Here is a 17,552-nt window from a genome sequence, read left to right on the forward strand (position 1 = left end):
ATTACACAGATGGATTTGAGATTAAAAAAGGCACTAGACAGGGATGCCCGTTGTCTCCTCTGTTGTTTATTCTTACATTAGAGGTTCTGGCAAGAAATATCAGACAAGATACAGAAATTAAAGGTCTGGAGATTAAAGACCAGAAATATAAATTACAGGCCTTTGCGGATGACTTGGTCTTCATTCTAGAGGAGCCTTTGCAAACAGCTGATAAATTCTTGCAGAAAATTGAGAAATTTGGAGAAGTGGCTGATTTGAAAATAAATAGGGAAAAGACTAAAGTAATAACAAATAATTTAACAGACAAACAGAAAACTCAACTCGCTAAAATGACAAATCTTCAAATAGTTAAAAAAGTCAAATATTTGGGTATTTATTTAACGGTAAAATATACTACACTAAAAGAAGATAATTATGAGAGATTAATGAAACAAATAAAAATAGATTTGGAAAGATGGGAAAATCTTCAATTATCCTAGGAAGAATAGCGATGGTTAAGATGAACATTTTACCAAAGCTAATTTTCCTATTTCAAACAGTGCCTATTAAACTTACTAAGAATTTTTTTGGATGATTTAAATCAGTGGTTCTCAACCTTTTTAATGCCGCGACCCCCAACCGGTCGTAAGTCGAGGACTAAACCGGTCGTATGTCGAGGACTAAACCGGTCGTAAGTCAAGGACTAAACCGGTCATAAGTCGAGGACTTTCCCTGTCCGGGAGCGCTGCGCATGCGTGGTTCTGCCCCCTGCGCCGGCCGAGGCGTAGCTGTCAAGCGGCAGAGATGGAGCAGGCCGACCACCAGCTGGCCCAGCTCAAGGGAGGTAAGGCACCCGCCGGAAAAGGGGAAAAAATGGCAGACAGCCTTCCTTGGCGACCCCCGTGAAATGGTCGATCGACCCCAAATGGGGTCGCGACCCATAGGTTGAGAACCGCTGATTTAAATGCAATGATTTTAAGATTTATATGGCAAAAAAAAGAAAGCGAGAATCAAATGTAAATTGTTACAAGAATCTAAGGATAGAGGGGGCTTTGGACTTCCAGATTGGAGACTTTACTATCAAGCGGCTATTTTGCTTTGGCTTAAAGAATGGATTGTATTGAGAAATAAAAGATTGCTTTATTTAGAGGGACACGACCTTCAGTTAGGTTGGCATGCTTTTATATGGTACGAGAAATCTAAAGCACATAAGTACTTTCAAAATCATGCGATAAGAAATGTACTACTTTCAGAATGGGAGAAAATTAAACATAATATATATATATGAAAATACCTGAGTGGCTTTCAACAATAAAAACATTTGCCTATCCAAATCTGATTAATTATGACAAACTGGTTAGTTATAAAGACATTTTAGACAAAGAGGGAAAACTTAAGGACAGGCAAACTTTATAACTACAAGGTATTGACTTGACATGGTGGTCCTATTTGCAAATTCAAACAAGATACGAAAAAGATATAAAATCGACAGGTTTTTACAAAAAACAGACCCCATTAGATAAAATTTTGTTAAAAACAGATGAGAATTTTATTAGAAAACTCTATAAATTTCTTTTAAACTGGAAGATGGAAGAAGAACAAGTGAAAGAAACAATGATAGTATGGGCAAAGAACTTTGGACATTCTATAGATTTGGAAGACTGGCAAAAACTTTGGGATAAAAATATTAAGCTTACAAAAGCGGTAGCATATAAAGAAAACTTATATAAGATGTTTTATAGATGGCATATGACACCAGTTCGCTTAGCAAAAATGTTTAAAAATGTTTCGGATATCTGCTAGAAATGTAAACAACAGCCAGGCACTTATTACCATTCCTGGTGGATATGCCCTATCGCTAAGAAATATTGGTCTAAGATCCATAGATGGTTGGAAAAGATAATGAAACTACAGATAGAATTTAAACCGGAATTGTTTTTGTTAGGAATATTAAGACCTAATTATGGTAAAGAGAATGACTACTTGATATTGCATGTTTTAACTGCTGCAAGGATAGTATTTGCCCAATTTTGGAAAAATGAGAATTTACCATCTGACCAGACTATAATTACTAAAATTTTAGAGTGTGCAGAAATGGATAGACTAACATTAGAAATGAAAGAAAAAGATGATTCAATTTATTTTAGAACTTGGGAAAATTTTTATCAATGGTTAGAGACATGTTAGAACTTGAAGGATTCAATATTTTAGAATAGATGACTGATTTTTAATCGAGTTCTAACTAACATTTTGATGATATGATTATTTTTCCTGATTTACTGATTTTCATTTGTTACTTTTGATTGTTAGGATTTTTTTGAGATTTTATTAGTAGTGTTTACTTAATAGATCAACATATTCGTTTACTAATCGTTTTTAATATGTTACAGTCTAAGCTTTGCTAAAAATGGTTGAATATGATATTTACTCATTATTATGATCCGGACGGTAGCTTGTTTGTTGAAATATGTGATTGTACCTATTCTTATTTTACCCTAATTCCTTATTCCCTTCCCCTTCCCCTTTCCTTCCATCCCTCCCTTTACCATACCTGTATTGTTCCTATTCTTCCTCATCCATATAAACTTAATAAAATTTTGTTAAAAAAAATAAAATAAAAAGACATGTTTCTACAATCATTAAGCTACAGGCATTTGTTATTTTTTAGGCAATAGTCAAAAATACTTTTTCATGGCACTTTAATATTTTTTAATATTTTATCTGCGGTTGTTATCAAACCAACTCAATTCAATCAATTAAATGTGTTCTATTTTTGTAAAAAGTGGTCTATACCTAAAACATATAGAATCATTCAATCGTGGTATTGTATGAAAATGAAAGTTGCATTTTGAAGAAGTAGGATAGGTGGATTATTGACATTTTTGAACATTGTTCTTGGAGAATCCTCCTGTGAATACTGTGAATTCAGTCAAGAAAACCAACCAACCAAACAAATCAACCTCGAGTTCTCATTTGAGGCACAAATGATCAGGCCCAAATTATCCTATTTCAGATACATTATGCAAAACCTAATGCCCTAGATAAGGCTGTAATATTGGGAAGATGGAACATAAGAAAAGAAGCAATGACCAATAGCAAGGTAGATGGACTCATATGCAATGGTAATGGATGCAGCTGGAAGACTGAAATACCAGGTTAGTGAATATTGTCATGAAAAATATCTACCAATATAGTTACAAAGAGATGACAAGGACTTGATGCCACAAAATCAATTAGTTAATCAATTTGAATACACATACACACGTGCAAACACACACACACACACGTGAATTCAGTTATTCGGTTCATACGTGTGGACACTTTTTCCTCCTTGTGGTAGCAAGTTCTTTCAAATATTTAAAATATTTTTACTGTCTTGTACAGATTGGCAAAACCGAAATACAAAGGAAATATGAATGTGTGCAACTGTTAACTAAATTATCTGCTAAAAGTGTAGCTAGAAAGCAAAATTAACTGTGATAAAATATATAGGATAAAAATTAATCTAGATAAATTAATGCTTATGTTCCATCCTACTCTTTCTTTCTTTTCTACACAAACAATAAGTTGCCTAGTACTACAGAAATAGCAGTCAAAAAACAAACAAACAAAAGAAACCCAAGTAGATCTCACACAAACACACCCAATGTCAACTGTCCAGTTGGCATTTCTAGAAAAAGAAACTCCTGGGAAATGATTTTACCAAAGTATAATACTTCACTGAAAATGTACATTGGCACAGAAGAATGCGAAACCAGCTCTGGTTTTGCCGCTTGAAGGCTTGCTTAGTTAAATGATATCCTCCCTCACCCCCACCCACCGAGTGTTCACATTGTCCAATAGTAATATTTCTTCTTGTTATGGAAAAAGTCTATTTCTCCTTCGAGTGGCCTTGGCTCTCAGTTGCCCAGACATCGTCCCTCCCAACTTTGCATTCTATTGTCAAGATAGGAGCAAAAGAGTAAATCTAGATGAAAAGGTGAATCAGTCTAGACATGCCGACCCCCTTGGAAAGAAAGGGAGACCTGGAGCAACAATAAACACATATATATTATTACGTACAACCCAATTATGGCTGCATTCCTTAATGGGGCCACTGAGGATACTTTACGTGAAATTTCTTAACTAACCTCACTGCCCTAACATCAGGGCCAGCCATACACAGCCTCTGCTAATAGGTAGCCTTTCCACAGTACTAGATACTGTAATTTTCCCTTGTAGTATCTGGAGTCAAAAATCTTTTTAATCTCGTAGTGCTCCTCTCCCTTTACTAAGATGGGAGAATAAGGTGGTTCTTTGACTGGCCTAAAACCAGATCCCTGAAAAGATTTTAAAAGGCTGCAATGAAATAATGGATGAACTTGCCTGAGGCTTCTTGGCAACTTCAGCTCCACCATCACCAGATTTATGATCCAGACGATGTGGAAAGGCCCTATGTATTTGGGATCTAACGTTTTGTACGTTTGCCACAGGTTTAGGTATCTGGTGGATAAATACACTTTATCCCCCACTTTAAACTCTCACTGGGGGGCTCTTATGATCTGCTTGGATCTTTTGACTTTCCCTAGCCTTATTCAGCACCTCATAAACAGTGGGCCACATGGCTTTAATGTATCCAACAAATCAGATAACGACCCTGAGAATGGGACTATGAACTCGGTCCCCATGGCCACTTTGAAAGGGGTAAAACCTGTGCTCTGTGCACAGAGTTGTTCTTTGCCACCAATGCGAAAGGCAGGAGTTTGGCTCAATTAGTTTGCTAATAATTTACATAGCAGCACAAGTATTGTTCTACTAGTGAGTTGGCTTGTTCAGCAGCCCTATTAGTACTCGGATGATAGGTGGAGCTAAGCCCCTGAGAGGAGCTATCATTTTCAAGAATTCCCACCAAAACTTTGTGGTGAATTGCAGCCCTCTGTCCAAGATAATGCACTTCGGGACCCCATGTAGTCAATAGATGTATTGCACAAACATCTTGGCTAAGTCCAGATTGAAGGAATCTTTGGACACACTACAAAGTGAGCTTCCTTCGAAAACAGGTCAATGGCAGTCCAGATTACTATGCTCCAAGCATTCTCAGGCAAGTTTACACTAAGGTCCATGGATATCTCTTCCCATGGCTTAGCTGGGTTGGCTATCGACTGTAGCAACATTGGAGGCTTTCCAGATAGGTACTTCATGGAGGCACACATGGGGCAAGTAGTCACATAGGCCTCTATGTCCTTTTTCATTTTTGGCCACCAAAATTGTCTTTTTACCAAATGAAGGGTTTTCACGAATCCAAAATGCTCTGAGGGTTTTGCATCATGGCTCCTCTTCATGACTAAGAATCTCTGGCTGACTGGGACGTACAATTTATTTCCCTTCCCTTTGATATCAGGTCATTTTTATGTCTCTGGAACTATCTTTTAACGATTGCATTAACGATTCTCCTACCGGTTCCAGAAAGGCTGTTCTCTGCTGCCTTGTAAGCGCTGGTGCTGCAAGCTGCCTGGATCGGATGATGGAGTTAACTACTTCCTCTCAGGCACTTCTGTACTGGAGCATGTAAGAGAGGGCATCTGCTAGAAAATTCTTTTTCCTCGGCAAATAGCGAAGGGTGAAACTGAAGTGGTTAAAACACTGATACCATGAGACCTGCTTAGGGGATAGCTTCCTTGGGGTCCTTAATACCTCCAGGTTTTTATGGTCCATCCACACCTTGAAGGAAATCTTACTACCCTCCAAAAACTGCCTCCATGTCAGAAGGGCCCATCGGATGGCATAAGCCTTTCTCCCAGATGGCCCAATGCCGCTCAGCATTGGATAACTTGTGAGACGTGTAGGCACAGGGTTGCAGCTCCTCCTTTTTGTTCCTTTGGAGTAAAACTACCCATACTGTCACATCGCTGGCATTTGTCTGGATTCCAAAAGACTCATCTGGGTTTGTGTGCTTCAAGACTGGCTCTGCAGCAAAATAGCTACTTTAGCTTCTCAAAAGCCATTTGGCATTCAATGGACCAGTTTAGTGGTTAATTCAATTTGGGCTTCACCCCCCCCATCTTCAGCAAGTTGGTAATGGGCAGGGCTATCTGGGCAAATGTGGGAATGACCTGCCAGTAAAAGTTCATGAATCCCAGGAAACTCTAACTGTTTTCTGGTTCAAGGGGCCTCCCATTCCAGAATTGCCCTTGCCTTATCTGGGTCCATTTCTACACCATCTTTGGAGATGCAATACCGCAGGTAGTCTAAGCTGTTCTTGTGGAAGTTGCATTAGGATAGTTTCACGTACAGCTGGGTTTTCTGCAACTTCTCAAGTACTGCTCTCACCAGCTTTTCATGTATAAATTCGAATGTTATCCAAGTACACCAGCAATCCTTTGTACAGGTGCTCATGCAGGATTTTTTTTTATTAATTGCATGAATATTGCCAGCACTCCTTGTAATCCAAATGGCATCACTTGAAACTGATAGCAACCCAGAGGGCAGTTAAATGTGGTTTTCCATTCATCTTCTTTAATCTTCACTCAGTAATAGGCTTCCCTTAAGTCCAGTTTGGCGAAGATCTTTTATTTGGATAGATAGCCCAGCATGTCTCTTATGAGGGGGGGATACATATTTTCTATGCAGATACCACCCACTCCACGGTAACCCACACACAGTCTAAGAGATCCATCCTTTTCCTTGAAAAGCACAGGGGCAGCCATCCTTGATTTCGCTGGTTGGATAAATCCCCTGGCTAAGTTCTTATCTATGAACCTCCGAAGTTCCTCCATCTCCCTTAGGGTCATTGAGTACACTTTGGCTTTGGTAATTTTGCCCCTGGCAAAATCTCAATAGCACAGTCTGTGGGGTAATGGGGCAGGAGCATGTCTGATTGCCTCTCGCTAAACACCACTGCTAGGTCTCAGTATTCACTTGGAATGAGCAGCTTTAACCCCTCACTTCCTTTTAGTGTATTCACTGACTCCACTTTCATTTTACTAACTGCAGGCTCATGGCTGTTGTGCAGTGCCTTCACTGGCCACTGCCAGTTAGCTACTTTCTTTTTCTTTCACCACTTGTTGCTGTCCCAAGCTACTGACAGATTCCATTTCTTCAAACAGGCAAGTCCCAGGAGCATGGTCTCAGTCATTCCAGAAGATACTCTTTACATGGGTCCCAGCCCTAAGGCTCACTGGCTCTGTTAGGCAAATTGCCGGTGCCCCTCCTATAAGGGACCCATCTAACTGGGAGAATCCCATGGGCTGTCTTAACTTCCTCAGTCTCAGTTTCTCCACAGTCCGGAGGCTGATTAGGCACCGGGTCCTGAATCCAACAAAGCCGTGAAGACCCCCATTATCCCCAAGGAGGGCACCTGATTATCCACTCAGGCTGTCTTGGGGATGATGGTGCCATTTACCATCGGGTCATCTTCCCCTGCGCTGTTGCTCTCATAGAAGACCAAGCCGGGCTTGTCGTGGGATGGAGTTCTCTCCTTTTCACTGGATTGGGAGACACCTCTATGACCTGTTGGGCCGCTCATGTCTTCTCCCTTGTTCTCACTGGAGGCTTTTCCAACTTTGGTTGGGCTGGGTTGAGGTGTCAATACTGGGTATGGCATGGGGCAATCGACTGCTCAGTGGCCTTTCCTCCCACATCAGAAACATGCTCTCAAGCTCTAGTGGAGCTTTTTCCCTGTGGAAGGGATTGCCTCTTCTCTCCTTCCATAGGGTTCTGGGCATCACCTGGGCATCTGGTGGGACCATCTCTCATGCATTGCATGTTCCTGGCATTCCATCAGGTTGAGCTCCATGTTGTGACCACGCTCGAAGGTTGCCTGGTACTCCCTGGGGCAGCAGTTGTGATACAACTCCTTGCTCAGCTCCTTCTGGAATTGGTAGACTAGCATACGTTTGGGCCAATTTCTGAGGCAAGCCGTCAGGCCATGGAAATCTCAGATGTACTATGCTACTGGTCACTTCCCCTGCTATAAGGATTGGATGCAGATCTCTGCATGTTGGGCCACTGCATGGTTCTCAAAGCTGTCTTGCAATGCCTGCACAAAAGTGTCCAAGTCTTACAACTCTGGAACCCCCTTGTCATAGAGACACCAGCCATTCCACCCCATCCCACCCAGGTTAGATGTGATGGCGTTGAGCCGGGTGCATACGTCCAGGTTTCTTGCTCCATAGAATTCCACATAGTTCCAGACCTGGGTCAGGAAATAAGCCACATGGTTGGGCTGTCCATTGTACCAAACTGTGAAGGGAGGCGGTGCTCAGTCCTCTTGCATTAAGATGTACCTGGGTGGCAGCCCCAATGCTGCCTGAGGTGCCTGAATGGGGAGTCCAGCTGCCACTAGGGTTGTGTGTTGGGCTACCACCATAGTTTTCTAGAGAGGAGGCTCCCTCTGGTCTCACCCGTCCATCCACTCCTCTGTCAACTGCTAACATTTTCAAGCTGCCAACCTCTTGGTGGGCTGCTACAGTAGAGAGCTGGTTTAATGTCAACTGTCTAGTTGGCATTTCCAGAAAAAGAAACTCCTGGGACATGATTTTAACCAAGAGTATAATACTTTACTGAAAATTTACATTGGCACAGAAGAAAGCAAAACAGCTCTGGTTTTGCTGCTTGAAGGCTTGCTTAGTTAAACAATAGACTCCCTCTTCCCCGCCCACTGGGTGTTCATATTGTCCAATAGTAATATTTTTTCTTGCTATGGAAACAGTTCATTTCTCTTTAGGACATACCCACCAGATATGGTAGTAAGTATGGGTGGGTATGCCCTAAAGCGAAAAAGTTTTGGCTTAAGATACATACATGGTTGGAAAAGATGACTAAAATACAGATAGAATTTAAACCAGAACTGTTTTTGTTAGGAATATTAGGAGGTCAGTATGAGAAGGAGAATGAGTATTTAATATTGCATGTATTGACAGCAGCGAGAATAGCATTTGCCCAATACTGGAAAAATGAAAACTTACCAACTGAAGAGGTTTTAATTAAGAAAATTTTAGAATGTGCAGAAATGGATAGACTAACTTTAGAGATTAAAGAGAAAGAAGATTCAGTTTATTTTAAAACGTGGCATAAATTTTACCAATGGTTAGGAAAATGAAGTAGTGAGAAATGAATCTGATATGTTATTTTGAATATATATTAGCAAGAAGAATGATATGTATTGACCAATTGATATTGTTTATGATTATTGTTTATCATATTTACTACAGCTATTTACTATTGTATTAATTAGTGTTAACTGAGCATATGTACCCGGACAATAGTCTGTTTGCTAAAGTTTGAAAATGTTATTGGGAGGAAACCCCAATGTTGTTCCCAATCCCGTCCCAATCCCAATCCTAACCCCACCCTGAACCTTAATCCCTATCCTGGTCCTAGCACTTCCCTAACCCCATAAAACTCAATAAAAACTTTTATAAAAAAAAGAAACAGTCCATTTCTCCTTTGAGTAGCCTTGGGCTCTTGGTTGCCTAGAAATCGTCCCTCCCACCTTTGCATTCCATTGTTTCAAGATATGAGCTAAAGAAATAACCTAGGTGAAAAGGCAAATCAGTCTTGACACCCATTCAACAGAGTACCAAATGCTTTTGAATTTTAGAAAATAGAAGGATGAAATTAATAAATCAATGAAAATGTGCACATACAAAACTGCCTAATCAGTATCAGTTTTTTTCTCACTAAGTGAAAAAAAAGGAACATTATGTAATTCTGTACTCTAAGTGTAACATCAGCATTGTATGATCTATATTATTCAAAATAATTTTAATTGTGTTGTTTAAATATGTCCATTGATAATGAAACAACTGTTGATGAAATGTCAGCTCTAATTTTTCTTTTTTTCACTAATTCATTTGCAGTTCCAATGAATTATTTTAGAAGTGGCTGACTTCTGATAGCCAAGAACTGCGTAGAACATTTTTGAGAGCTATAGAATGAAAAGGGCTACAGCACAGAGGCTTTTTGTTAAAAAAAAATCCTGTGGAACACCTATTTTTACAGCTTATATTAGAATTTTCATCTATAATGCAACCTTCCCTAACTCAGCGCATCAGAAAACAAACTAACAGTTTTTAGCAATCACGAGCACAAAAATGGTACTCGGAAATTACATGGATTGTTTAAACCTGGCATTATACATTATTAACCAAAGTTATTTGATGAGTTTTTGACTTTTTAGAAGAAAAAGCATTGGAAACATGATTAGAAACACATCTCAACTATGTATAATTCACAAAGCAAAATTAAATTCATAGTGACAAAAGCATACACACTTACTGTGGCTAATTCATCAAACTTTCCAAAGAGTTCATTCAGAAGCTTCACTAATTCTTGAGCAGTGCACTGAGATGCCAAACTGGTAAACCCCACAATGTCTGCAAATAATATACTGTAAAGTGAAAGGAAGAGTCAGAAATATTTTGCCAATGATTACATATTAATATTTTAAAGGAATTCACAGAGAAAATTGGGGAATGAATATAAAACAAAAATATATTATAATCCTCAATTTTTAATCTACTACAGAAAAAAATTACAAAAAACAATGTAAATACTCTAGAAAATTATGAAGATAATGAAATAACAATATTTATGTTGATGTATATTATTTGTACTGTATTTTCATGACTTTTCAGGGAATAACTGGGATATTGGATCAAAACATCGTCAAGTCTTGGCAGGGTAGTTGTGAAACTTCTTGCAAATTGGCAAGAAGGGATATGTGTGTGCATATATTAAAGCTGACCACAGAGAATTAGCAAATTCTGATGACTGAAAATTATTTTACATAGCCAACCTTTTCTTGGTTATAGTTTGAAGGGATACTTAGTCAACAAGGGTGCTGGCAAAAGTTTGGATTGCAGATCTCAGCTCCATCAAAACTCTCAAAAAGCTGAGCTAATATTGTTGAGTTAATTTGACCACCATGATTCTTCCTTCATATTTACCAGTTCCTGTGTACATTTGTATTATCCCTGTCCCCTACTTTGATTTTGATTTAGATGAAACCTATCTCTATAAATTCCAATTCCAATTATATTCACCATACCTTGGTGCAAGTACTTTAAAAGAGGTGCTTTAAAACATACAGGAGCACACAGGAAGAACCTCTCTTCAACTAATTAAAGCAGCAATGTCTTTTACCAAGCTCATGTAGCTTCTTCCCTCTGTTTTACCATAGGTGTCTCTGCATGATCATGTGCTTTTTACCATGATATTTTACATATTTATTACTAATATTCTTATGTTGCTTCATTTAGTTCAATTAAAAATGATATCATAATGGCAATGCCATCCATCTGGGTCAGGTTGTAACTTAAGGCCCTCTTTAATCTCCTGTATTGCAAGCAAGATTAAGAAACGGTAAAGTATTTTACTCTTATTATTATTGTTAAAAAATAAAGTAAAATCCTCAGTGGCCAAACTTGAGCCACAGGAAAATGGTTGAGAAAAATTACCTACCAGGAGAGTGTCCACTTATCAACTGCTTTAATCCAAATAACCAGGAAAAAAAGAGATTATCCAAATAAAATCTTAATCATACTTTGTACCAAAAACCAGGTTTGAATATCTGTATATGTCTTTAAATGCTCCAGAGATAGTCATGTTCCAAATTCTTTCTTCTACCTTTTCAAATTAATAGACCATTTTTGGTAATTTTGAAAGATAGAACAGAGGGATGGAAGAGATGTTGGAGGTTTTCTGATCTAAGCTTTCACAGGAGAACCTATACAATTCTGGATAAAAGGCTGTCCGGTCACTTCTTGAAAACCTTGAGGGATAGAACACCCACAAGTTCCAGAAGCAAGCTGTTCTACTATCAGGAAATTTTTCTTTAGTTCTAGGTTGGATCTCTCTTTAATGATCTTCCACCCATTGCTTCTTGTCTTGCCCTCAGGTGCTTTGGAGAATAAGTTGATTCCCTCTTCTCTGTGACAGCTCCTCAAGTACTGGAAGATTGGTATCATATCACCCCTCATCCTTTTCATTACCTAGTTTCTTATTCCCTCAATTAAGACCTCCAGACCTCTTATCACTTTGCTGCTCTTTTCTGTACTCTTTCTAGAATTTCAGCATCTTTTTTATGTCTTAGTGACCAGAAATAGATATGGTATTCCAAGTGTGGTTTCACCAGTGCAATATAAAGGGGTCTTATCAGTTCATATGATCTTAAAACTATCCCTCTGTTGATGCAACCTAGGATTAGATGGTTGAGATATGTTTTGCACTTTTTCTTGTTTTAGTTTTCTTTTATTTTGGGTGCTTTAAAAATATACAACATAGGATTTTTTTCATCTTTTTCTAATCACATTTATATTATAGTAATAACAATTTTAAAAGATGGTTTTATCTGGTGTAGTTTTCTAATCATACTTATATTGCAGTAATAACAGTTTTAAATGATGTAATGGCCCCCATCTTGCACAGAACCTCCAGATTTTCACCTTATCATAGTCCTATAGCCTTTATTCAGAAAACTTTCTATCAGCTTTTATATTTTCTTCAAATCTCTCAGTAATCCAGCTTTTATATGGAGGTCTCATATGCTGTGTAAGTCATTGTGTCATGGTTCCGATAGATGAAACCAGTCAAAGGAACTTCAAGGCAAGAAATTCATCCTTAAAGAACATTTTATTTGGAAACAAAATATCTCCACTTACATAGTTGAACCCAAAACTGAAAGTTCCCTCCTGTGATACAAAGTTACAAATTGCAATTCCCACCCCAAACCAAGCTGTCACACATCACATTCTCCAATTACAAAAAAACACAGGCTTTTCTCCCCCACCCTACTACCACCAAAATTCTTTACTCGCATTGACCTTGATTGTAACTGCAGCTGCAATTGTTATGACATTACTAAGAATGCTCATACCTCTCCCTCCCCCCTTTGTCTGTCTACAAGGAAAATCCTAGCTATAGAGTGGAAAGTTACAAAGAAAAACAAAAGTAAAATGGCTGCAATTTCTTCTGTTGTCACAATGCTGACATTTGGCTCCTCTCAATGAAAGGAGAAATCCTGTAATGTAAATAAAGACATAGATCAAGGACCCCCTCTGGGTTTGTTTGGATGTTTATCATAAAACCTACGAATAAGCCTATCTGCTTTCACATTGGTACATTTCACCCAAGTAGCTTCTGATAACGGATAACCCTTCCATTGTACCAAATACTGCAATTTTCCCTTGTACAGTCTAGTGTCTAAAATCCACTTCACTTCGTAATGGGTCTGCCCCGCTACCACCAGGGATCCAGGGGCTTTCTTTGGAGGGGGTCTCAAAGATGACTCTCTATAAGGCTTCAGTAAACTACAGTGAAAAATGGGATGAACCTTGCCTAAAAGATGAGAGAGCTTTAACCTTACAGTCACTGGATTCAAAAGGCTTACGATGGGAAAAGGTCCCAGGAATTTTGGTCCCAATTTTCTGTTGTGTAACCTGAGTTTCAAATATTTTGTGGATAGATAAAACTTTTTCTTCCACCCGGAATTGTTGGTGAGGAGCCTTTTTTCTGTCAGCTCATTTTTTTGTACATTTTTGAGGCTTTTTCCAAAGCTTTCTTTGCATCGTCCCAAATTCCCTTCCATGAAGATGCCCATTGATCTAAGGTCTGAACAGCAGGTGGTTCATGAGGGTATTCAGGTATTGGGACAAAATCCCTTCCAGTGACAACCTTAAACAGTGTAAGTCCCGTGCTACTGTGGACAGTGTTATTGTAAGCCACTTTGGCAAAAGGCAAGAGATCAGCCCAGTTCGTTTGCTGGTAGTCCTAAGGTATTGCTCCACCATTGAGTTTGCCTTTTCAGCCGCCCCATTCGTAGACGGGTGAAAAGCCGATGACAACCTTTGTGAAGAACCAATCAGTTTCAGAAAACTCCTCCAGAATTTGGCTGTGAACTGCCCCCCCTGTCGGAGATTATTCTTTTCAGAATGCCGAGCAGTCGATAAATATGTTTAAGGAATAGCTTAGCTAGTTTCTGCGCTGAAGGGAGACCTGGACAGGAATGAAATGAGCCTGTTTTGAAAAGAGATCAATTACAGTCCATATTACCGTATTTCCCTTACTTTCAGGTAATTCAACAATAAAATTCATAGCAAATTCTTCCCATGATAGGGAAGGGTCAGCAAAAGGCTGCAACAGTCCACGGTTTTTTCCTGGAATTCTTTTCATCGTAGCACACACACTGCAGCTTTTTACATAGTTCTCTACATCCCCCTTTAACCCTGGCCACCAAAACTGCTCCGGATCAAATCCAAGGTTTTCAAATAGCCAAAATGATCAGCCTGCTTTACATCATGGCTTCGCTGACGTGTTTGCACATGGAGAGATTCAGGCAAGTATAACTTCCCTTTTTTCCAAGCCAACCCATCCTTGTGGGTCAGGATAGTTTGGTGGGTTTTGAGCCATTGGTCCTTGATCAGTTCTTGTTTTAGTTTCATAACAAGAGGATTGTCAAGTTTAGAAGAGGCAGTAGGATATGGGTCTTGTGGAGTCACTGGGGAAATGAGCTGCAGTGCTGACATGATAGAGTGCACAATCTGTTCACATTGGCTTTTGTATTGCGGTAATCTGGATAGGGCATCAGCCAAGAAATTTTTTCTACCTGTTATGTACCGAAGGTTGAAATTGAAACAATTAAAGTACTGTGCCCAACAAACTTGCTTAGGGGAGAGCTTGCAGGGAGTCTTCAATACCGCTGGAGATTCTGTAGTCTAAGTAATCCAGATGTGTTTGGTGAAATTCACACTTTGACAGTTTGACATAGAGCTTAGCATCCAGCAGCTTTTTCAAAACGTCCTGTACTAAGCCCGTCACAGTCACAGTCGTCTGTAGATTAGGATATCATCAAGATTCACCAAAATGCCTTTATACAAATGTTCATGTAGCATCTGGTTGATCAATTGCATGAATAGTGCAGGAGCCCCATGCAATCCGAATGGCATAACTTTGAACTGGTAATTACCCAGGGGACTATTGAAAGCAGTCTTCCATTCATCACCTTCTTTTATTCTAACATGGTAATAAGCTTCTCTCAAGTCCAATTTTGTGAAAATCTTTCCCTTCGCCAAATGGGACAATAAATCCTTCATGAGTAGGAGTGGGTACATGTTCTCCACACTCACAGCATTAATCCCCTTAAAATCTACGCAGAGCCTAAGAGACCCATATTTCTTTTCCTTGAACAACACAGAAGCGGCTACTTGGGATTTGGCTGGCTAAATGAAACACCTGGCTACATTCTTATCAATATATTGGTGCAGTTCCTCCACTTCAAGGGGAGTCATTGCATACATTTTTGGCTTTGGCAGCTTACCCCTGGATAAAATTTCAATGGTGCAGTCATTTGCTTGGTGAGGGGGTAAAACATCACATTCCTTTTCACTGAACACCTCTGCCAAGTCTCTGTATTCACTGGGGACAAGTTGCTCCCCAGGTGGGGGTATGGTGGCTACTTTCACCATGTCGGTGGGTGGTCCCTTGTCCCCGTAACATCAAAAGATAAATTGGGGGAGATGGGCCTATAGGCAATCTCAAGGTTCTCATCCCCTTCTCCCACCAGATGAAATGTTTCCATTTATCTAACCAAGATAGGCCTAAAATCACTGCTTCCATCATTTTTGGGGCTATAACAAAGCAGATGAATTCCTAATGTTCACATATCTCTAGCTGTACTGGCTCAGTTAGGTGAGTGATTAAAGCTCCTCCCATCAATGAACCATCTGCCTGTTCAAACTTCATGGGGTTAGAAAGCCTTGCTCATATGCCCAGCTGTCAGCAATGGGTAGGCTAATGATGCATTGGGAACACCCTGAATCTACAAGTACTTTTAAGTCCTTTTGAGCTTCAGTTTTTGGGACTATAAGCTTGGCGTTTAGGGAGAAATGTGGTAAAGGTTGACTCACCATCGGATCATTTTCACCCTCAACATCACTGTCGTAGGGTGTCAGGACGGTGGCCAGGTCAGTGGTGCTCTCTGTCGACTCCTGCGTGGGAGTGGCGACCTGAGTGATCTGCTCTTGTGTGATTCTGCTCGATTTTTCCTTGGAAGGGAGCTGAGTTGACTTTTTCTTTTCTGATGGTGTCAGGGCACTTCTTTCCTGAGGAAATGGAACGGGACAAACTGTGGCTCTGTGTCCCAACTGGCCACACCTAAAGCACTTGATCGTCGGGCCAGTAGGTGGCTTAGGAGATTTCGTGGCCGTGATTGCTGGGATTTTCTGCGGTGGCGGCCGTCTGGGTTGTTCCGGCTTTGGTCTGGTTCCTGGAGGAGTTGGCTTCTTATAGTGAGCAAGCTCAATGTCTAGCTTCACTGCCATTCAGTACCACTCTTCTAGTTGATCAGGAACCCCGCGACGATGATGCCTGTCAGGAGACCGTGATGAACTATGCCAATCAGGGCTTCTCCTATGGCCAGGACTGTCATGAAGGCGTGTCTCGGGGCTGTCAGAATGATACTGCCATTTGGATCTTTTGCGACGGTGACACTTGTCAGGAGACCATGACGAACGACACTGATCAGGGCTTCTCCCATGGCCAGGACTGTCACAAAGGCGTCTCTTGGGGCTGTCAGAATGATCCCGCCATTTGGATCTTTCACGACGGTGATGCTGTTCGGGGGACCGTGATGAACAATGCCAATCAGGGCTTCTCCAATGGCCAGGACTGTCATGGCGCGAGTAGCGTTCTGGACTCCTTGACGATCGACAACTACCTGGACTGTCGCACCGTGGGTGATGGTGAGGACTCTTCCTCCCCACTGGGTTTGAGGTCAATGCTGGCGGCTCCAAACATGGAGTGGCCACCCAAGCTTCACCATTAGGGCTAGGGCTTATTTTGGGCATAGATTGGCACTGACTCCACTGATCATCATGCTCACTAGTAGGCAAGGAGTGGGTGACCTGCCCCTCACTTCCCATTTCTAGCCCCTCGAACATCTCTACCAACTTCTCCACCGATTGACTGCGGACTGCTGACAGGTACTTCCACTCACCCGAATCTTCTGCTGCTGCCAATATTTTTGCTCCTCTACAATCAGGAGAGCATGATTCCCGTGAGGCACCTGCTTGCAACTCCGACTCAGCTACTCTTGAAGAACTCTTCTTTGGTTGGGTTGTCTCGAGGTGCTTAGATAATGTTGTATCTTCTTTTTTGTTTTCTTTAAAGAAAAACTCCATTTTTTTGTTGTTAATTCTATAAATTCTCTTTGTTTTAGTATAGATTGATTCAAAGTCCATCTTGGGTTTTTTTGTATTCCTCTGCATATTACTTTTAAAGGATTATGGTCTGCCCATGTACCTGGTTCTATCTCAATGTCCTGCATATTCATCCTCAGTTCTGGTGTCATCCAAATCATATCGATTCTAGAGCAGGATTTTTGGCTATTTGAATAAAATGTATATTGTAATTTCCCTGGATTAATTTCCCTCCAAACATCTTGAACTCCAATTTCTTCTATCATAATTTTTTAAAAAAGTCTTAGGTAGTCTTCTTCTTCCAGTTTTTCCTGTTTTACTGCTTTTATGATCCATTTTCCCATCCACAATCGCATTAAAATCTCCTACTAGACAAATATTTTGATCCAGTTCTATTAT

At 40.1% G+C, this 17,552-nt stretch overlaps 1 protein-coding gene across 1 annotated transcript in view; it reads right to left on the reverse strand.

Moving 5' to 3' along the window:
• Positions 1-17,552, reverse strand: part of ADCY1 (adenylate cyclase 1) — a 438,043-nt gene that overhangs the window by 195,465 nt on the left and 225,026 nt on the right. Inside the window, exon 4 of the mRNA XM_015816400.1 lies at positions 10,237-10,348. Coding sequence (XP_015671886.1) covers positions 10,237-10,348 — 112 coding nt within the window. The remainder of the gene's footprint in view (positions 1-10,236; positions 10,349-17,552) is intronic.

Source organism: Protobothrops mucrosquamatus, unplaced genomic scaffold (assembly GCF_001527695.2).
Source record: "Protobothrops mucrosquamatus isolate PMUCROS unplaced genomic scaffold, P.Mucros_1.0 scaffold447, whole genome shotgun sequence".
NCBI lineage: Eukaryota > Metazoa > Chordata > Lepidosauria > Squamata > Viperidae > Protobothrops > Protobothrops mucrosquamatus.